The 22,373-nt window shown below is 38.1% G+C and overlaps 2 protein-coding genes across 3 annotated transcripts in view; one reads left to right on the forward strand and one right to left on the reverse strand.

Annotated features, from left to right (window-relative positions):
• nek10 (NIMA-related kinase 10) overlaps positions 1–11,686 on the reverse strand; it is a 27,350-nt gene extending 15,664 nt beyond the window's left edge. The window contains exons 1-23 of the mRNA XM_015020670.1: positions 11,528–11,686; positions 11,246–11,341; positions 11,096–11,156; positions 10,842–10,972; positions 9,614–9,709; positions 9,454–9,538; positions 9,328–9,369; positions 9,157–9,235; positions 9,000–9,067; positions 8,690–8,769; positions 7,300–7,386; positions 6,966–7,190; positions 2,996–3,105; positions 2,572–2,633; positions 2,419–2,490; positions 2,266–2,330; positions 1,751–1,853; positions 1,501–1,629; positions 1,288–1,425; positions 1,159–1,204; positions 950–1,071; positions 601–703; positions 442–517 (exon numbers count right to left, since the gene is read on the reverse strand). Of these exons, the coding sequence (XP_014876156.1) occupies positions 442–517; positions 601–703; positions 950–1,071; positions 1,159–1,204; positions 1,288–1,425; positions 1,501–1,629; positions 1,751–1,853; positions 2,266–2,330; positions 2,419–2,490; positions 2,572–2,633; positions 2,996–3,105; positions 6,966–7,190; positions 7,300–7,386; positions 8,690–8,769; positions 9,000–9,067; positions 9,157–9,235; positions 9,328–9,369; positions 9,454–9,538; positions 9,614–9,709; positions 10,842–10,972; positions 11,096–11,156; positions 11,246–11,325 (2,060 nt within the window). The 5' untranslated portion in view covers positions 11,326–11,341; positions 11,528–11,686. The remainder of the gene's footprint in view (positions 1–441; positions 518–600; positions 704–949; positions 1,072–1,158; positions 1,205–1,287; positions 1,426–1,500; positions 1,630–1,750; positions 1,854–2,265; positions 2,331–2,418; positions 2,491–2,571; positions 2,634–2,995; positions 3,106–6,965; positions 7,191–7,299; positions 7,387–8,689; positions 8,770–8,999; positions 9,068–9,156; positions 9,236–9,327; positions 9,370–9,453; positions 9,539–9,613; positions 9,710–10,841; positions 10,973–11,095; positions 11,157–11,245; positions 11,342–11,527) is intronic.
• Positions 11,687–12,059: 373 nt separating this feature from the next.
• The window catches only part of LOC106938575 (septin-7), a 27,037-nt gene continuing 16,723 nt past the window's right edge, over positions 12,060–22,373 (forward strand). The window contains exons 1-6 of one of the 2 annotated variants that reach the window (XM_015020669.1): positions 12,060–12,169; positions 13,639–13,640; positions 14,598–14,700; positions 17,600–17,706; positions 19,568–19,668; positions 19,751–19,885. In XM_015020669.1, coding sequence (XP_014876155.1) covers positions 12,166–12,169; positions 13,639–13,640; positions 14,598–14,700; positions 17,600–17,706; positions 19,568–19,668; positions 19,751–19,885 — 452 coding nt within the window. In that variant the 5' untranslated portion in view covers positions 12,060–12,165. Of the gene's footprint in view, positions 12,170–13,638; positions 13,641–14,531; positions 14,701–17,599; positions 17,707–19,567; positions 19,669–19,750; positions 19,886–22,373 lie in introns of those variants that run through there. The other variant, XM_015020668.1, reaches the window with a different exon arrangement.

Consider the following 22,373-nt stretch of genomic DNA (forward strand, 5'->3'; position numbering starts at 1 on the left):
GGGGGTGGGGGGGGAGGGGAAGAAAGGGGAGGATTGGATTACTGCCAACGACATATTCGTGTTTATAGATAGATTTTTACCCAGAATGCAAATGGAAAAAAACCGTGAGTGAAACGGTGACTGGTACTGACTAGTATATATTCCATTGAGGGAAACTAAGTTTCATATCTTTCTATAGAAACATCTTATAGAAAGATCCACATATATATGAAAAAAAACACTGAATGCTCTCTGGTATTGTTCAGGGGGCCGGACCAAATGAGGAGGCGGGCCAGATCCGGCCTGCAGGCTGCAGCTTGGGGACCCCCGCTCCAGATCAAACTGCTAATATTTAACAGGTTTAGACAGTAAAGTTACTGCATTTAACCTCCATAATCTACCATCAGCAGCAGCTCCATTCTGACTGAAGTGCTGCTGAATCTTCTGGTTAAAGTTTCTCACCATGAGTAAAGGATGGTGCCGACCACTGATGTCAGCTCACTGTTCTCCTGTTTCTGCTTGGCGAGCCCAAAGTCAGCTTCAAGCAGAAGGAAACATAAAGGTTTAACCCTCCGAACAAGAGAGGACAGGAAGGAGGAAGCGGCGCCTGCTCAGACTCACTGATGGTGACTTTATTGTTCTCCCCCAGCATGATGTTACTGGGTGAAAGGTCACGGTGAACTATCCTCTTCTCCTGGTGCAGGTACCTCAAGGCCAGGCACATCTGAGAGAAGGTTAAAAAATGTAATCTGAGATTAGGATAATTCTGTAATTTTATTATTTTAATTTTCTTCCACCTGTAACTTCTCATTCCCAAATTTTGCTTTTTCCTATTAACATCATTTATTCCCTGTTGGTCTCCTTGAACTGAGTTTTCTTCTACCTTACTCTGCTCTACCTAAGCAGTGAAGCTTTTCAGATCTTCATGGATGTGTTTCTGATTATAAAAAGCTAAACTGAAAAGTTTTACCTGGATGAAAATGTTCCAGATTCTGTCTTCAGTGAATTTTTGTTGCTTGTCCCTCAGAGAGTTGAAATGTTCAGCCAGTGGCACGCCTTCGATCAGCTCCATTACAATGTAAAGCTTGTCGTCTATAATCAGAGAGCATGTCTGGCTTTTTTTAACGGTTTGAATGAAAACAGTCCCCAATGTGTTGGAATGACAGGTACTGTAATCACCTTCCAAAAATGTTTTGTAATATTTAACTATGTTTGGGTGTGTCATCTGGAAAAAGAGAAGAAATAAATTGTTATCTACACATATTGAATAAATATATGTAGAAATGTTGAGCAGGATGCGAGCTGTGCCTGTTCTCTGATGATTGTAAGCTCAGAGATTATCTTTTCCACATTGCTGTCTCTGGACTTCTTGTCTTTGCCAAACACCGGGTTGTGCAGGTTCACCTCCTTCAGAGCCAGGAAGTTCTGACCGGTCTGCTTCTGGACCTGCCAGTAAGAGCGAATGAGCTGAAATCTAATATAAACAGAACATTATGTTATTTTTCTAAATGTTTGTTTTACTTTAAAGACACTTCCAAACGCCCCAGAGCCCAGGTGGTCCAATATGGAGTAGCCACCGATTACTCTGAGCGGCGGTCGGTTCTGGTTCAGGGACTCAATATTCTCTCTCAGACAACTCAGTTCCTCTTCCTGCATTAAAATAAAAAATAAAAATACATTTGTTATTTTACCAGGTTTGAAAAACGAATGAGAAAAGTTATATTTTACGATCCCATTCCAGTCCAACAAACAAACATTTCTTTGCTCTTACAGTGTAGAGAGACACTTTGGTTTGTAGCTCCTCATAAGCTGTGAGGTCTCTGACATAATGTCCAACATCAATAAACGACTCAAAGAGGTCTGTGGGAAAGAGCCTGAGAGGGATAAAGGGTACAGCTGGGGTCATCCATCTCTGGTAAATATCAAATTAAAGAAAAGATTTTAAGATTTTAAGAAGGTTTTCCCATGTAGAGGATAAGTGAAGAGAAACAGCAGCACAAAGGGGAAAATATACAAAGAAATAAATTCAAACTTGCATTGTAGAAGAATACTAATAAAACATACTAATAAAACATGCTAATAAAACATGCTCCAATCAGAGCAGTTGCCTGCTCTGATTGGAGCAAAATAAATAAATAAAGAAATCATGAGGAATTAAAGTTTTAGGTTTTAAACCTAAAAGTAAAGTTCACCAGAAACAGAAAATAACATTTGAAACACAGAAACCAAAATGCAAAATGAAAGCCTGAAAACAAAACTTGACCACGAAGGTCACAGAGGCATTACCTTTTAAAAATAAACCTGTTTCTTTCAGCGCTGAAGAGAAATCGCAGCGCTCGGAAAGCGTAACACTGCCAAAACAAAATATTAACATTTAATTTACTGAACCACAACAAACCTGCAGCTGCAATGCTCCTTACTTTGATATGAAGCTCATACCTGTAAAGACGTGACCTTCGGTCCAGAGCTTTTTAGCAAAATTAGGTTTGCAATTATGTAGATACCGTTTTCCTAATAAGAGAAAAGTGCAGTTTATTGATTGAGGCAAAGCTTAAATTAATATTTTGTGCTATTTAAGAAAGAGCTGTTTACTTGTACGATGTGGTGAGCAGACGTGTCGTCCAGACTCAGCTCAGTCAGGGCTGTACAGCACGCTGAGACAAGAAGCAAAAACAAACCCAAACTGTTCAATAAAACTCAGACAGCGACATTTACAACTCTTCATTACAGTCACAGGACATACTGGGAGCATCTTTGAACACAAATCACGTTTTTAGACATTCAACAGAAAATGTAGAACGGTTCTGTAAAACTGTTGATCCAGTCTAAACGTCTCAGGAAATATCTGTTTACATTCTCAGCCTCTGATAAGACTTCTCTATCAGGGAGGATTATCCTTACAGTGAGCAACAGTAAACATTTTACATGATTTTCACATTATTTTCTGCTCACTGCTGTCCTTGGTGAATTTTAACACGACAGTCTAGTGTATTTTCTGTGCAGTGTGGACGCTGACCGGACTGCAGAGCCACAGCGTTCTGCAGCTCCTCATGCGGTCCAAACTCCTCTGGGGCGCTGCTGGGAGCGGGAAGCATCTCCATGCTGGAGCGGTCAGAGGCGTGCTGCCTGTCATTAAGAGATTTATCTTACCACCGAGACAAAAACAAACAAACTTAATTACACTATTTAGGCATCAGCTTTAACAAATAGACAATCAGTAACATGTTTTCCAATTCTAGCAGCCATTTTAAGTTGTAGTCCAATATATTCCAGTGTTTTACGTTTGGTATTATTGGTAATCTTTCTAGTTTTTGTGTATCACTTTATCAATTATTTAAAAAGTTTTTGAAGGAAATCAGCTTTTATTGCAGTAGCATAATCTTGGACTGAATATTCTGGAAAATATCACCTTTAATTTGATTAATTAGACTAAAAAAGCTAAAACAGTTTTAACATGTCTTAAGTATATTTAAGTATATTTATTGATCTTTACAGGTTGGGAAAGTGACCTGTTGTCATGATGTGTGAGTTTGAGGAAGGAATAAAATGCAGGCAGGAGCTGGGAGCAAGATTTAATAAAATAAAAAAACTTACAAAGGAGCACAGGGAGCCAGAGTAGAGCAAAAACCATGAAGTCAAGAAAAATGCCACAGGGAAGAATTAGGGGAAAATAACCAGAGGGACTAGTGATACTGTGAGGATGAATGCTGGAACAAAAACCTGAGCTTATGAGCTAACAGGTTGCAGGTGTGAGGGGAGAGAGAGAAAAAAATGACACAGGGGGCGAGGGAGAGGACACAAGGTCAAGGAAATTAATCTAAAACTAAAGAATAACATAATTAAACTAGAGTAACAAGGAATAACTAGACACAAGAAATAAATATAATACATGTGAATCACTGAGTCTAACGAAATCAAACAAAGAGACAAAGGAACACAGAATAACCAAACATTCAAAACAACTCAAAACACAACACCTATTGTTGTTCCTTGAACAGGTTAGGATAGGTTTACAATTTTTACAAACTTTGTTTTGCACAAAATCATTTTTAGATAATAAGATTTCAGTTCTGCTCAGTTCTGCCTATTTTGAGATTGTTTCATTATAAGCTGTTTTAGGGCCTCCTGTCACTTTAAATCCAAATAAGCTACTGGCCACGTCTCCCAGCTTAACGTTTACACTCGCACGTGAAAATGGCTGCAAACAGATGTGCAACTGTACAACCGTACATATTTGAAAAATAGAAGTGGAGCCTCCTGCACAACCAACAAGAATGCAGAAAGTGGTTCCTGGATGGAAAGTTAACAACAAAACACTTGACTTTTCCAGAAGCCATTGTACAACACATGCAGCAGTAAAACCAGCTGACCAAACATGCTGGAACTTTTCTTGGGTTGCTAGGTAATGGTGCAGCACCTGCTCATTTGTGATGTTACATCCCAAAGGTTTTTGACATGGCTTATTCTCCACAGTCAAAAAAACCTTGGCTTAGAGACAAAAAATGGCTGGGTGTTTTCTTTTTAGCACTTGGGCTGTTTTTGGAAGCTATAAAAACCCAAATGGAAGTACAAAAACATGCAAAATGTGAATTTTGTCTAATATTTCCCTTTTAAACTTGATCATATCTAAAATCAGGGTAATAATTAAATTTAAGATACTGTGAAAAACGAGACTAGACAAGGACTTCTGTTTGTCTGCCCTTGCACAGTGAGAAAGTTGGTAAAATTGAAGTACTGACAAACTCATGAGCTCACTGCCATAAAACAGCAGCAAAGAGTGAGATCACTGAATCTCCATGGTTTCCATGGCATGTACATCTGGTCGTGGCCGTGACGGCATTAAAATGCTTTTTACATTGTTCTACCACAGCCATAAACATGTGGAGTTTGCTAAATACTTCTGGGACTTTAATTGGAATACTGAGGGTTGGTTAGACCAAACCACACTTCAAGCAACAGACATTCCAGGATAAAACAGAATAGAAAATAGATCTTAAATGTCCTTCATTGACCCACAGTGGGGAAATTCAGACGTCACAGCAGCAAGTTAAGGTAAGAGGGGGCATGAAAACTCACACAAATTTAAAAAATAAAAAAACAGAATAAGGTGCAAAACAGTAAGGATAAATTTAGGACACAAGAAAATGGTGTGCAGTTATTAAAGAGGACCTATTATCCAAAATTCACATTTTAAATGTTTTTGGGCTTCCATTTGGACCGTGACTGCTTCTGTAAACAACTCAAGCTCTTAACAAAAACACACAGTCGTTTTTTTGGGAATAAGTTAATGATTTTGGTGTCTGGAAAATGACCTGTTTCAAAAACCTCCTGTTAATTGTTAAGGAAGAATATCTTTGAATTAGTTAATTTTGGCTCTCTTCCTCTTGGATCCCAGGTCCTCTTGGCGGGCCGCGTGTAGTCACTCAGAAGAAAACAGCAATGCGTGTTGATGTCACAGAATTACAGAGTTTAATCCAATAGAAGACAACGTATGAACTTAGACAGAAACTGCAGAACAACGGAGACATGCATTCATTTACCTGACAGACTTGGAAAAAGAAGGAAAGAAAGAAAAGCAAAGACGTGCAAAGACGTCTTTGGAGAATTGCAAGAGCAAATCTAATTTGTTACTCCTGTGTAGAAAGTTTTATAGTGAAGGCGTATTCTTATCTTTAATTTATTCAAATAAGGCGTATCTTTGCTCATCCAACCAGGAGCTATCTCTGACACTTTGTCTGAAGCCAGAAACCCCTGCTGTTTTACGGCCTTTCACAGATGAGTGTGAAAAGCTACAACTTCTACTGTATTGTTTTCCCACACAGACAAAAGGCAGTTCAAACGATCCTAGCAAACCATCTGCTGTAACTACAAGTAACATAAAGGTCAATAGGCCAGAATACATTACTGATTTTAAAACCACAATTTAGGCCATTTGAATCAAGACATGTTAAGTTTTAAAACTAGCTTATTTTAAATTTATTTTCTCAACATAAGTCACTTTCCAAGGGCGCTGTGCCTTTCCCAAGTAACCCCATTGAAGCCCAGCCCGTCACCTAGCAACCCACGCTGAGCTCCAGCACATTTGGTCAACTGGTTTTACAGCTGTGTGTGCTGTAAAATGGCTGCTAGAAAAGACAATAACTTGCTGTGTTCTTGTTGGTTCTTGTTGGCTGTGCAGGAGGCTCTACTCCTGCTTTTCAAAGATGTACGGTGGTATAACACCCACACATTTGTTGGCAGCCATTTTCACATGTGAGGGCAAATGTTAAGTTGGGGGCCGTGGCCAGCAGCAGTTTAATTAGATTTAAAGTGACAAGAACTGTGTAAAAGATATGCATGTGCATGAGAAACAACAACAGAATATTTACACAAAGTTAAGAAGTATTGTTTTCTTGTCAGTAGTAAGACCCACAAGGGGTGTTTGTGTTTAATTCTTCTAGATTTAATACAGACATTATGCTGTTTTTCTTCATGAAAGAAAAACATCAGAATAAGCATGCTACTTCTTGACATTTTCTCAGATACTACTTACAGTAGTTTTTTTTTTTGGATATTTAAAATGTCTTCCAGTTGTTAATGATTATTAGAATCTATAGCTTATTGGTCTTTGAGAATGTGTTCTTGTATGATTATGCCATTAGCATTAAATTACTTGAAAATTATCTTAAAACAGCACAATATTATTGCATATCATTTTAACTTTCATGACAATCTACCGTCCAGCAGAAGTGTTTGGATCTGTTTGGAGTTTGTTTAATTCTTCTAGATTTAATGTCGACCATTTTGAGTGTACTGTGCTTCATGAAAGAAAAACAGCACAGAGTAAGCACAATACGTGTTGATATTCCTTACTGTAGTTTTTCTGCTGCAAACCAAAATGTAAACAAACATTTCTGTGCTTCCAACAATAACCTTTCGCTGCAGTTGTCCAAACTTAAGCATGAAAGATCACAGTAAAATCCAGCTGACAAACTTGTAAGACTTACACGCTGAGCAGACGGAGGAGCTGCTGCACGGCCCCCCAGCTCCGGATCTCAGCCCTGGAGTCTGGATCCTCACACAGCTGGACCAGGACCCAGGTGACGCTCCACAGCAGCTTCAGGTTCCTGCTGTGCAGGAGGCTCAGCAGCACCGGTACTCCCTCCAGCTCCTTCAGCTGGACCCTCACATGTTGCACTGAAGACAGGAGCCTCAGCAGCTCAGCACTCATTCTGCAGGAAACACAAGGCTTCATCAGGTCATGAGGCTGTTAGAGCTTTTATTTTGAAATGTTTTACCACACAGGAAGTGCATCACTGAGAAATTACTTAAATTTCCAACCTCTTTGAGAGCAGGTCATATTCCTGCAGTATTACAAGAAGGCTATCCACAATTTGCAGTTCTCCGATTTCTGTTCTACATTCAGAGCTGCAGAAAAACAAGAGATTAGAATATTTATGTTTGAAATATCTGTTTCTATTTGAACCATTGTTGTGAAAAGTTAAAACTGTTTGGGACTCTTTATATCACAAAATTTACTTGCTAAACAAATGCAAAAAGGTTTGATTATGATTGTTTATTTTCTTTTATGAGACTCAGCTGAAATTCCTTTGATGTTTTAGAAAAATATACAGAAATTATTCTGCTCTTTTGATTTTGATCTTTTGATCTTGTATCTATAAAAAGTGAAGGTATGATTAGGCCTGTTGCAATAAATCAATAAATCACATGAACATTAAAACTAACTCAATCATTTATATTTCCATGATTTATCATTTTTCTCTTTCTACCAAAATATGGACAACAAAAGCCTTCAGTCTGTTTGCTTTGGTCTCAACTATCCCCTTTCATGAAGGATCATTTTGTTTACAGAGACTTCATTATTCATTTTATTTGATGTTTTTATTGTTATGTTTCTTTATTTTGGAAAATATCTTCCAGGTCCAGTATTAAATGTTCATTAGAATCTCAGGTTTATTGATCTTTGAGAATGTGGCCTTGCATTATTATCTCATTATCTTTATAATATCTTAAAACAACAATATTATCATTCATCACAATGAACGATAATATTTGTCATTGTGACAAGCCTAGCTATAATAAACTAATGTTTTACATCTACAATTTGTGTTTTTTCCATTGACAAGAATTTAAATATTGTTTATGCAAAACAGATATCCAGTACAAGTTGGAATAACATTTTTTTATTTTGTTTGGTTTTTCAGCAGGGCTGTACAGTGGTGGAGTTGGTAGAGCTGTTGCCTTGCAGCAAGAAGGTTCTGGGTTCAATTCCCAGCCCTGGTCTTTCTGCATGGAGTTTGCATGTTCTCCCTGTGGATGTGTGGGTTTTCTCCGGGTACTCTGGTTTCCTCCCACAGTCCAAAAACATGTCAGGTTAATTGGCCTCTCCAAATTGCCCCTGTGTGTGTGTGTGCTTGGTTGTTTGTCTCTGTGTTGCCCTGTGACAGACTGGCAACCTGTCCAAGGTGTACCCCACCTCTCCCCCAGAACAATAGCTGGAGAGGCATCAGCACCTCCTGACCCCACCAAGGGACAAGGGTGTACAGAAAATGGATGGATGGTTTTTCAGCATTGTTTCTTTTTTTTATTTTTATTTTGTTTGTTATTTTTTTTGTTTGTCTTTTTTATATATTTGCATATGGAAATGTTAAAAATAACCAAAATAAATTAGAAAAACCCCAGATATACATCTTTGTAGAGGTGTTCCTACCTCTCAGCCAAAGCGGTGAGTGCAAGCAGAGCTCCCTGTAAAACGCTGCGGTCTGTGGTGGAGAGGAGTTTCACCAACGTCTGACCAATTTAAAAGCAGAAATTAAATTTCTGTTCTATATATCAGCTCATAGTACATTTCTGTGTGATTTCAGTGTTTCTTGTAGTTCAAGAAAGTTGGTCTGAGATTAATAGGAAATGCATAAGACTCTTTCTATTCTTCTTCTTTTTTAATTCAACAAATAATCAAACTCCTAGTTATAAAAATACATGCACTGGACAAAGGCCCTAAGAATATGAATTAAAATTACCCTGTGCGCGCCACTCTCAATGACCCACAGCCGTTGATTATCAGCGGTCGACAACTTCTGAAACATGTCTGTAACAGAGATCAAATCGGTGATTCTGCTGCTGATTGACACAAACCCAGTTCCACCTGCCAGTGTTTCTGTGGTTCTGCCTACTCACAGGTCATTGTAACGAGCTTCTGTGTATCAAACACCTCCTCACCACAGGATATGTACTTGGCAGTGACAGACTCCATGTACTGCAGAGGAACAGAAGGCCAATAAGAGCTGCGTGAGATATATTTGGATGAGAGGTTGTTTGAGGTTACAAATAAAACCTTGAAGTATTTACCTTGGCAAGCAGACTGATGCCTTCAAGCTGGTGAAGAATATTCTGCAAAAATACCAAAAAGTCATGGTTCTTTTACACAAAAGAGAAAAAAAAACAATTAAATTTGATTTTCTTTTTGGTTTGTGCCTGATAATTGGGATCCCTGATCAGCAGTCGAATGCAGATCAGAACTCTATTGACGGCTTCGGGTGTTGCGTGGTCGATCCATTCACTTTCAATAAATAATAATAGTTAATATAAACTGTGAAAAACTATGAAAATCTCAAGTATTTCCACAATAATTTACCTGCAGAGTCGATTCCTAACCAAAGATGTAAGAATGTCCAGGAACAGTTTACTCAACGGGTGACTGCTGAAACATCTTTGGTCTTTGTATATTATGCTGGAAAACAGAAAAAGCTTTTATGATCGGCACGACGAGAAAAAAAAACTTTTAGTTTGATTCTCTATAGAGAGAGAAATTTTGCTTTTAAACCTTGGAAGAGCTACAAATTATAAGTTAGTTTAAAGGGGACCTATTATGCAAAACTCACATTTTAAACATATTTATACTTCCATCTGGGTCTCTGCTGCTCCTAAAAACAGCCAAAACACTTAAAAAACCATCCAGTAGTTTTTTGGCAACAAGTTAATGTTTTTTGTTCCATGGAAAATGAGCCGTTTCAAAAACCTCCAGATTGTTAAGTCACATTTGACGGGCACTGTGCTGTTACCTAGCAACCCCAAATCCGTCACCCAGGGGAGCTTAAGCAAGTTGACCAGGTTGTTTTAACGCCATATGTGATGTACAATGGCTGCTGGAAAAGACAACAACTTGTAACATTCTTGTTGGTTGTGCAGGAGGCTCCAGTTTTGTTTTTTAAAGCTCTACTGGTTTATAATTGAGCACCTGTTTGCAGCCATTTTTAGGTGCAAATGTAAATGTTGAGTTGGGGACCGTGGCCAGCAGCAGCTCATTCTGAAAAGAGCAGAACTGGTCAGACTAAAAGAAAGAAAGCTAAGAAAGATTTTGTGCAAAAAATGTAATAAATATGTTTTGTATGGCCCATTGACCTATCCTAACCTGTTCAAGGAAGCAAAAGAGGTCACCTTTAACAACTCCGAAGGCTGTAGTCGACATTTACAATAAGATGTAGAGATTATTTTCACCTAAAACATAACTATTTTATATCAGGTTTTCTAAGAGGCTTCTTTATAATTTTTTTTATAAAGATTAAAACTTCTTTATGTATCTTTATAAAACTCTCAGCAGGCATAAGCTAAATGGTTTTATTTTCTAAAATGGGGTTTTCTGCATTCGTCTTCTAACTCACTTTTTATTTAAAGGGGCAGTATTGTGTATTTATAGGTGCATTTTTTGCTTGTTTATATTTTGTCTTGTACTTTTTTCCACTAAAACTTCCACCAATATAGAATACAGCACTATGAATTTAGTCACTGGTTTATGATTTAAGAACATTTGATTTTTAAATTCGGTGTTGCAGAGTAAATTTTAATTTTCCACTGTAGGAAACCTGAATTTTTCCAGTTGGGCCACTTCATTGTCAGGATAAGTTTCATTCCTGAGCCTGCTGGAGTGTTTTGGAGAATGTGAGGATCTGATGGCCCTGCTGTTGGCTGATTTACTGTGACTCGGTGTTGACACCTGAAACACAGAGAAACGATCACATTACAACGCAGGTCTGACAGGAGAAAAATGAGCTGCTATGTATATTATCAGAATGTCTGGACATGCTGCTTCAGTGTGGCGTATTGTGCTGCTCTTCACCTCTTGTCTGGAGCTGCTTTTGGCAAGCAGGGACTGGAGCCTCTTGAGATCATAAGATGCCCTAGAAAACATGCTTATCAGGTGATTTGCTCATATCAGATCAGGCAAATAAATTTATAAATTGCTAGAGGAGGAGATAACCAGTCTTACTTGCTTTGGGTTGCTGTAGATTTGAGAGGCAACTTTTGTTCTGGTCTCACTTTCTTAGCCAAGTTAGACATTTTCAGCATTTTACATTTTGTTTACCTATGAAGCAAGAGCTAAATTTAGCCAAACATTTTTTTTTTATCTAGCCTGTTTAGCCAGACACTTATCACTTCAACGGGGAAAAAACCCGAATGAAATTACTTTTAGTGTTAGCTGTTTGGCCAAAATAAAACCGGATACCGAAAAAGTCTTGTCAGATGAGCTAATAATTGTTAGGTTTCTTACCCTGTTTCCACCTCCGTAAAAACAGATAGTTATTTTTAAGAAATTAAATACAAATGAAATATTCCAGAGTTACAGGCAATATATTTTATGTTCACGAAACAGCTGACGTCCTAAACATTATCTCATGAGAAAAAGAAACGACAATTTTCTGCATTGTCTTCGTTGCCATGGGTACAACGACGCTTGCAGCTGCCTGTAGGCACTATAGCTATTTCGACGTTGTAAGGATCTAGATTTGAGCTGGTTTATTCATCTATTTAGAATAATGTTGATGTGAATAACCGTTATTAAAAGAAAACAGAAAAATACAGTTTAAACATACATTTTTAACATTACAGTCCTTTTCTAAATAAAACTGGTCCGTTTTGTGATGTTTCTTTTGACTTTAAAGGTTGTGGTGTGTGACTTATCGCGAGAGCCCACTTCCACTCAAAGGAACACGAAGATATCACGAGATCTACGATGTCTCCGCTCTACTGACATTCACGTAGATTTTACGTCAGTTTTTCCGTCGTAGCTGCCTTGAGTTCGAAGGTTCTTACGTGACTCACTGTGCGTAGCTCAAGCAAAAGTAGCGAGAAGGGGGAATGTCGGCTTGTGAATGATCGGTGTTTGAGGCGGCAGGGACCGTTAACGTTATGGGTGAGATTACCAATCTCCGCTGCGGTTACAGTTTAGCAGAAAGCCTAATTTTAAACTGTTCTGTTTGTTGTTTTACTTAGAATCGACTGCACTATTTGAACCTTTGCTGCCGTTTAGCTACGGCAGTTGTTGGAGCAACCAACGCCCAGTCCGCCTCCACTTGGATGGGTTGCTATGCTAGCAGGCTAACTGTTAGCTTATGTTCGCTGTGTAACCTAACGGGAGTGTCATTTCCTGTCGTTAGCTTTGTAGCGAAGTATTTTAGTAAACGCTTCTCCTCTGTTCTATGTGAGCTCTTTGAATAAGAAATCAACATTTAAATATTATAGTTACACATTTCTGCTTTTGGAAGCCCAACCTAAAAAAAGCAGCATTTTGATAACTAGCTTCCTTCAGTGTCACATTTTGGGTAAAACTGCTCGATGCGATGCTAAGTTTTGTGCCCTGAAGTTACGGGTAAATGACAGGAAACATTTACGAGCTGCTGTGGGTTTCTGCAAGATTAAATTCTCCCACTTTAGGTGCCTGGAGCCGCATTTTGTACTGAAATTCATTTTCAGGACTTGTGCGACCTTTGCTTTGATTAAGCTGACATGACTGGAGCATTTGCAGGCAGAGTCAGACCTGATGTCAGGTTAGACATAAGGAGGTTAGGGCTGCCATCTAATCTGGATTACAGTGGATCTAACACCTCAGAGTTCATGTTTTGACTTTAAAGTTGGTCGCCTTTGCGTTGCAAGTCTGTAAATTAGAGTCTTGCATCTGCTTTACTCGTTTATTCTCAAATTGAAGCCTAATATTTATTGTTCAGTAAAGACGAGGCCTCCTACATTTGCATGAAGATAGAGCTAAACTGATTCCTCCACCTGCCACCACTTCCTCTAATTAGACCTCTGTGATTCTACCGGAAAAGAAACACGGTTGTGATTTGAAATTGCTGTTCAAATTTAGGTTAATCATGAGCATGTTGGCTATAGGTTACCTGCTTTAGGAGCCCATTTCTTATCTCTCCCTCCTCCCACCCCTCACAAATAGGAACAGTGTGATGCTACTAAAACTGAGCTGCACATCCTGTAGACAAATCAGCATTATCACGTCCTAGAATCGCACTGGAGACGAGTGGGCTGGTGTTGGCAGGCAGAAGATGCTCTGGCATAAGAAGCAAAAATCCTCTCCTAGCCACAGGCTTAAAGAAAAGGCTGTAACAGTGCACAGCCTTTGCTTTATGGTGCTGCTGACATTAAAGGAGCAAGTGGAGTGGAACATATACAACTCTGGCCCAAGTGTCTGTGTCGCTACAGTTGCTTGGATCATGAATACCTTTGCCCCAGGCTCCGGGAGTTAGAAAACAGAACCAGAATCATTTGCTTGTCAGATGATCTGATATTGATTTTTTTATTTATTTTTTTTCTCTTGTGACCTCGGGGGAAACTGGACCGTTCAACATTTCACTGATCGGCACAATGCAGCTGTAAGTATAGAAATCATGGTTTATTCTTGACATCACTACTTTAAAGAGACAAATATCTAAAATGAATAGACAACAGTTGTTAAAATGTAAGGTATGATGCTCATGTGTTTTTGTCAAATATTATTTTTGGTAACTTAGATTTTGCGTAGAGGGATACTGTCACAATAAGCAATAAATCACTTAATCAACATGTGTCAAACTCGAGGCCTGCGGGCTAAATCCGGCCCACCATAACTATTTCTGTGGCCTCTACACTCTAGAGACTTCAAGATAACAGTTTTGTGCTAATATATTATTTTATTAGTTAAATCAAATACACTTTTATGTGTATAAATATTATTTATTTTTTTAGAAGTACTCATTGAGTGCAGATAAAGCTATGATATATTAATTATTAGTTATTTTTATTAATACATTCTGTCTCGACCTGTTCTTAAAGGACATTTAGCCCACAACGGAAATGAGTTTGACACTCCTGAATGAGCTTAATCATTTTAATTAGTATTATTTATTATTTTTACTCTTTTCCTGTTTCTACCAAAAACTGTATTATAACATTATTAAGTCTTCTGTCAGATGGCTAGCTTTGGTCTCAACTAGCCATTTTTGTTTACAGAGACTTTATAATTTGTTTATTTGTTTGTTTTATTTATTTTGGAAACTTAAAATGTCTTCCAGTTACAGTGTTAAATGTTCATTCAAATTTATAGGTCATGGATCTTTCAGAATGCATTATTATGCCATCATTACCATTTATTACTATTATTTACTTGAAAATTGGCTCAAAGCAACAATTTTATAATTTATTGCAATAACTTCTAGGACTATTTATCGTCCAGCAAAAATAGGTTATTGTTACAGGCCTAACAATATGGCTGTAACCTAGTAGGAGGAGCAAATCACACTATGAATATTGATCCCCGGTCATCCAGGACTAATAATAATCCTGTTTTACAGCAACAAAAGAACCTGGATGGATACGTTGGCTTTGCAAGCCTCCCCAATCAAGTGTACAGGAAGTCTGTGAAGAGGGGCTTCGAGTTCACCCTGATGGTTGTGGGTAAGGACACTCTGCTCGGCCTGCTCCTGTTTGTCGTTGAATCATCTCATTGTGTTCCTCATTGAAGGCATTTAAAGTCCTTCAGTGTGGTTTGTCTTTCAGAGAACGATACAGCTGTGCATGTCTGTGAGGCCATATTTATGTGCAGAGAACATAAGTAGTTTTAAATGCTGACTCGAACACGTTTTTTTGACATTGAACTTCTGCCCCGTTTCATCTGTGTCAGGTTCCTTTAAGACCGTCTTGCAGAAGCAAAACATTTGGTTTGGGTTGATCCATTTCTGCATGTGAGAAACGGACACTTCTTTTCCTTTTTTTTTCCTTCAATGCCTGGATGTGGCTGTTGACTCTGGGCCAAGATGTTCCTCAGCCGTATTTGGAGGGAAAACGTGTCCCAGGGTCACAACCATTTCCTGTGGTGGGACCAACATAGTTTGTGCTCAGCAGGCCGCTGAAGAACGCTGCATTTAGTTCACAGCAGTTTGAGTCTTTTATTTCTACAGCACCATAGACTGACTCTTAGCATTTTGCTTTCTTTTGAAGAGGCTTTAATCAAGATGGTTAGTTAGATGGTTGAATTGGCCAAATTACCATTGATTGGTTCTGATTGCAGATCAGGAGGTCGTATACTGAATTTAATTAATCAACATAAAGAACTGCCACCATTTTTAGCATTTACATTAATGCATTTTAACAAGGCTGCAATTAATGATTAGTAATGGATTATTCTACCAATTATTCTGATGATTAAACAAATTGCCACATTCTGCAGATTTATTTATGTAGCCAATTGAGTTTTTTATAAAATATTTAAAATGCGTAAAAATATACAAATCCATTCCTTTTTAAAGAAAGCATTTTCTTTTATAAACATTTTATTGCCTAAATTGCAAGAACATAGCCTTCCTTCAGTAAACGTTTGATCATTTGTACCAAAGGATGCATCTGCAGCTAAAAAAATCCTGACTTCAACACGTGAAAAGCTCAGTGCTTTCTACTTTGACGTAACATCAATACAGCATAGAGCTGATCTGTAGATTATTTTTGGATTAACCCATTAATAACCGGATGTAAAAAGTTCTTAAAAGGAGATTTTTTTTAAAAGTAAAATTTGACCAGGTGAAGTAAAAACTTCCACTTGGAGATTTACGGACAAAAGGGTTTTTATTGTCTTAAATGTACAGATTTTTTGCAGCGTTTTGGCTTAATTACCCTATTTAACGATTAATCGATAGCTAAATTAGTTGATGGTAATTTCAGTTTCATCACAATTAATCATTTCAACCTTACATTTTAAATCTAATATAAATAAAACAAAGCCTTAATTTATTTACTTTCTGTCTAATTCAAAATTATTACCTCTATCAAACAACCTGCTCTACATTTTTCTCCTTATTTTGTCCTTAGAATAAAATAAAAATATCTGAATTGATGCGTCAGGCTTCAAAGAAAACAGGAAATCAGTGTCGGCCTGGAAAAGCCAGATTGGTGCGTGTCTACCTGTGCTCTGTTTTTGACTACATCTTTGTTTTGAGAATAATGCCTGAGAAGATTATAAATGTCATGGCAACAAGGACAGTAGAAGGGGTCTTCTGGGCTTTCTGATACTTAAATGCATGCCATTGTTTTCACACACACACACACAGATACACACGCATGCAGTATTCAGCTGTTCCTGGCTCTGATTTGCCGCAGGCCCACATGTCCCTGCAGTTCCCACATGCGATGTGTCACTTGTGTGGTGCGAAAGGAGGAAGAGAGACTGGTTCTGCATCGCCATCAGTGACTGGCACATCTATCCATAGCTCAAAAAACACGTGACCAGCAACCTGTTCACACATTACCAAGCTGCTCTTTTCAGAGATCTATCGCCACTTCCTAATGCATTTACCAAGCTGATGTACCCAGTCCACACAGTCGGAGGTCTAGACAAACGCTGCAGATGAAGCGGAGCACGTTACCCTTTAACTGTAGCCGTGGGTGTAAATACTGCGTGGTTAAATATTGACTTCTGGCCATCAGCCACACCAGGCTGCGCCAGTGGTCATTTCCACTAATGATCCTTTTCACTGGGAGCTTGGAAACGGGGCACATAATGGTCAGCCGAGTTGAGAAAACACCGGGACCACACAGCCAGTCAGTGGCGCATAACAAGAGCCATTGTCTGCGTTGTTTTCCTTGCCCTTTAACTATTTAACCCAAATAGATTGAGATCTCTGGCTAAAGTCATTCCTAGAAAACCACATGACCGTGATTGTTTGAGGAAAGAGAGCAGTGAAGTTTTAGGGTAAAACTTTACTTGAGGGGCTGTGCATAAGACACAACACCCGTCATAAACATGAAGGAGTCTTCATGGCTGTTATGAAGTGTCATTTGGTAAATAATGACATTTTTAATGCAAAGTTGCCATTTTTAATGCACATTTAATGTGAGTTTTAATGCAACGTTGTTTTTAAAAGTGTAATTCTTTACCTAATAATAAGAAAGGTTGACACTTTTAATGGACTTTTAATGTAACCTTTCATGCTACATTGTTTTGAAAGCTTCATTATTTACTGAATTATGCAAAGTTGCCACTTTTAATGTAAGTTTTAATGCAAGTTTGCTTTAAAAGTATCATTATTTACTGAATAATGCTAAGTTGACACTTAATTCAAGCTTAAATCAACTTTGCTTTGAAAGTTTTATTTAGCAAGTAATACAAAGGTGACACTTTTAATACAAGTTTTAATGCAACTTTATCTTAAAAATGTAATTTTTTACTGAATGACTTCATGACAACAGCCATAAACATTTCTGAAGACTCCTTCATGTTGGTGACTGTCATGCAGTGTTACCCTTGTTAGCTTAGCGTCTCTGTTGGCATCTTCTGATTGCAGTTTTGTGTTTTTGTTTCCAGGCGAATCTGGCCTGGGGAAGTCGACTTTGATTAACTCGCTGTTCCTAACAGACCTGTATTCAGCAGAGTATCCTGGACCTTCACACAGAATCAAAAAGACTGTACAGGTATTTTTCTCTCTGTGTTTAAAATGAGTTAAACATGCCTGCTTCTGATGCTTTCTGACCCATAATATTGAGTACATTGGCACTCTATGTGTTGTATATTTTGTCATATGTAACATTTATTGATTATCTTTCGCAACCAACAGTGGAAAAGTAGTTCTACTTTTCCAATAGTAACAAAAACAAAACCATAACATAATTTCTCATCCATAATTCCCAAACATGCAGCAGACAAAGAAAACCACGAGTCGGCTTACCAGCAGAACAAGAAAAATTGGAGCATTTGTCTTAAAGAAACAGCTTGGGGAAGATTTACTGCTTCCCTTATTTTAATAATTTATCAAAAGCAGTGTAACATCCTGGTTAGAAATCACTTCTGTGCTCTCAGTTAATTTCTTCTTCTGCTCTTTTGAGTCAAAAAGAGCGTTGCCGTCTCCCCTCAGACAGAAATAAAACATCCATATCTCTGAGCGAAGCGCTCTGGTTCTGGTAAACCAAACATTGAGTGAATTTGAGTTGCATCTTTTCAACTGTGGAGTTTCTAAAAGATAAACATAATGCAAGTTGTTATAAAGTAGACAAGTTATAAAGGCTTGGCCAGCTGTTATAAAGTATTGCTGTTTTTTACCACTTTGAATTTTCAGACTCGGCTCTTTTCTGTTTTGCACTTTAAGCTGTTTTGAAAATAGAAATGTGATAATAGTTACAGTTCAAAACCATCGTAATTATAAATATTCTGAGATGAAAGCCATCAGATAACTGGTCTGTCATATTCAGCTCTACAGTGTATAAACGCATTGTTTTATGTATGCCTTTTGCAAAAGCAATAAATCAATTAATCTCATGATAAATTAGAGCAGACTCAATCATTTCATTTGCATTTAACAGATGTTTACGGAGTGTTTTTTGAAAAGCTTCCTGTTGGGATTCCCTGTTCAAACGGGTGGAATTGAACTCCACAGATCCTGCAGTGAGTGTTTTTGAGGCCATTTGTTAAATGCGGTCTTGGATTTTTGAGGCCTGCCGCCTGTGGAGCTCCCTCTGTCTGACTCATATCTGAAACGGTTGCTCTCTCTGCCTGTGTGTTTTGCTGGTTCCTCAAGGCAGTTAAGTACTGGCACTAAATGAGAAGGCAGGTTGCTGCTTGCTGCTAAATATTTTCTACTAGGTGTAATATTCAGTCTGTAATGATTTTGATTGTGTAGTTCGGTTGTTTTGGACAGATAATCTGGTGCAATGTCTCACCTTCAGCAGAGAACCTATTCAACAAGCTGATTTTGATGAAACAGATTAGTTTTACATCTAATGTAGGGATTTAATACACTGGATTTGATGACAATTTACAAGAAATTTTACCAATAACAAAAAAGAACAGCTGTATACTACGATTGAATTACATATGTATCATAATGATGCGTATTAATCTGGAAGAGGTTGCTAATTGTAGCCTCTTTCTGCAGTGAGCACCACTGATTAGTGGTTTTCTTATGGCTACAGCAGTTCAGACCCAATCCATTGAGGTTCCTGCCGTTGTTTTTCACTACATTTCTTCCTCAAACATGATTGCTCCCCACGATCCTTCCAGATTTTAATCATGCTTTTGACAGTTCTCATCCCAATTTCCCATAATCTGAAACAATCAATCAACCTGGTGTCATGTCAGATCCTGATCGATTGAAGGTTTGCTCTCATTAAAACAACTTTTCCTTTTGATATTTCTGTCCTTATTCTGCTAATATTATGACTAAAACAAAAAAATCTGATGGATTACTTCCACATCACAGTTAGCTGGAACTTTGCGTTCATCTATCATAGAAGCAGAAGCCCGGTTTACATCAGAATCTGTTGTGTTTTCCTGCGGCAGGTGGAGCAATCTAAAGTCTTAATAAAGGAAGGAGGCGTCCAGCTGCTGCTCACAATAGTTGACACCCCGGGGTTCGGAGATGCAGTTGACAACAGCAACTGGTGAGGATCGCCTCTTCTGCTCACACATTGTTTAGATGTTTATCACGCTTCAGCGACGTGACGCACAACTTCTCACCTTCAGCTGGCAGCCAATCATTGACCACATAGACAGCAAGTTTGAAGACTACCTGAACTCAGAATCACGGGTGAACAGACGACAGATGCCTGACAGCCGGATCCACTGCTGCCTTTATTTCATCGCCCCCTCTGGACACGGGTGAGTTTGGAGGAGGATTTCAGAATTATTATTATTCATGAGAACACATGAATAATTAATAATAAACACACAAATTTTGCATGTTTTTGTGCTTCCATTTGGGTCTGAGGAGCTTTTTTGGCATTTTTTGGTGTTTGGAAAATGAGTCGTTGCATAAACCTCCTGCTTGTTGAGGCATATTCGACAAGCCCAGCATTGTCACCAAGTGGGACTCCGTGACTTTTGGGCAGCTGGTTTTATGTATGCACTGTACAACGGCTACTGGAGAGAGCAAGTGTCTTGTTGTTGACTTGCCATTCAGAAACCATTTGCTGCTTTCCTGTTGGTTGTGCAGGAGGACCCACTTATGCTTTTCAAAGATGTAAGTTGTATAATTGTGCACCTGTTTGCAGCCATTTTTCTTTTGCTAGTGAAAATTCACATTTTGCACGCTTTTGTTCTTCCATTTGGGACTCAACTGCTTCTCCATTCACTTGAATAAACAACCAGCCGTTTTTTGGCAATAAATTAGTTTTGCAGTGTGTGGAAAATGAGGCGTTACCTAGCAACCCCAGCTAAGCCCAGCCCGTTACCTAGCAACTGCAGTGGAGAGCTGCCCTTACTCAACAACACAAGCGATCTCCAGCACATTTGGTCAGCTGTTAGGGTTGGTGCCCATCTGTTTGCAGCCATTTTCATGTGAGAGTGTAAACGCTGCATTGGGGGCGTGGCCAACTGCAGCTTATTTGGATTTAAAGTGACAGGGGCTCAAAATACGTAGAACTGATCAGACTGAAATCTCATTGTCATAGAATTATTTTATGCAAAACAATGTGATGAACATGGTTTGTATAGCCTCTAGGCCAGACCTAACCTGCTCAGGGAAGCGTACTAGGTCACCTTTTAAGATGTTAAAGTGCCAGATTTTTTATTTTAAGCCACAAAAATGAAAAGAAGTGGATAATTTAACTTTATTGCAAAAACTTAGAATCTTACCAAGTATTTTTGGTTTAGTTTCTGTTGCAAATATCTTAGCATACTTGAAATAAGACAAAACTAACCTACAAGTAACATTATAGTAAGCTATAGAGGCTTGTTTTAAGTCAATAATTCCTTAATATTGATGAAAGAGTAACTGTTCCAATGGCAGATTATTTAACTTACAACCAGACATTTTCCCCATGTTATAAGTTAATTTATCTGCCATTAGAACAAGCATTTTTCATCAGTATTAAGGAATTATTTACTTGAAACAAGCCTGTATAGTTTGCTAAAAGGTTACTTTTAAGTTAATTTGTCTTATTTCAAGTGTAATAAGATATTTTCCCTAGAAACTAGACACAAATACTTGGTAAGATTTTGTGTTTTTGCAGTGTGTCACCAGAAACATGTGGGTCAGGAAGGGAGTGAGAACTGTGTAGGAAATGACTAAAGAAATGGAGCAATGGAAGCTGGTCAGCTGTTTCCCAAAGCTCAGAAAATCAAGTTTGTTTGAGAAAGGAAAAGGGAGTTTGAAGGTTTGGTTGTGCTGGTAAAACGCCAAACAGATGATACAGATCGCCTTCATAAAGAAACAACAGGAATTTTAATTATGACGCTTCACAAGCCATTAGAGCATCTTTATCTTGATTTAATTTATTCTAATTGTTCTAAGTGCTTACTTCCTTCCTCTAATAAAGTGTCAGTGCTTTTTAAAAATACTTTTTACTGAGATTTCATGTATAAAATCTGCTGCATTCTCACGCCGTTTGTTTGACGACTGTGTCTTCCTTTACTGATGAGTGAGAAGACGCTGCTCTGTTTCCGTCCTTGTGTCGTCTCGGTCCTCCCAGTCTGTCTCTGCTCTCAGGGACATTTTGTTTGTACAAGGCTGCGCTCTGTACCCACACAAGCATTACTTTATTACTGGAGGATGGGCACCGTATGCCGTCTGGGAGCATCCCGTCCTCGCAGCAGCTGGCTGTTCTAGCAGCACCACACTGACCCACCCGCTGCAAAACAACGCCCCTGTTCCCCTTTTGGATAAGAAAATAAACATTTTAGTTCCTGAAATCCAACAACACAGCATTCCTCTAGTGAACACCTGATCATTTTTAGCAGCTAAAAGTAAATACTTCTAAAGGTTCTGCTTAACTTCAGTACAGCGTAGGTCTGATCTGTTGATTAGTTTTTGGATTAACTGAATAATTATATTTTTTACATAAGCAATAAATGAGTTAATCACATTATAAATTATAACACTCTATTTTTTCCATTTGCATGATTTATGTTTGTTTTTATTTTTCTTCCTACTAAAAACTGGATGACAAGTTTTCAGTTTGGTGTTTTAATTTCAGTTATCCTTTTTATCAGGATAATTTTGTTTTCATAGACTTGATAATGAATTTTTTTGTTGTTTCTTTTGTTTTATGTTTTTTTTTTTTTTTTTTTTTTTTTTTTTTTTTGGGGGGGGGGTTTTTAAAATTTCTTCCAGTTCCAGGTTAAAATTTTATTTTGAATTTAAAGTTTT

Source organism: Poecilia latipinna, unplaced genomic scaffold, assembly GCF_001443285.1.
Source record: "Poecilia latipinna isolate Pla-1442-1.1 unplaced genomic scaffold, P_latipinna-1.0 Scaffold2631, whole genome shotgun sequence".
NCBI classification, from domain to species: domain Eukaryota; kingdom Metazoa; phylum Chordata; class Actinopteri; order Cyprinodontiformes; family Poeciliidae; genus Poecilia; species Poecilia latipinna.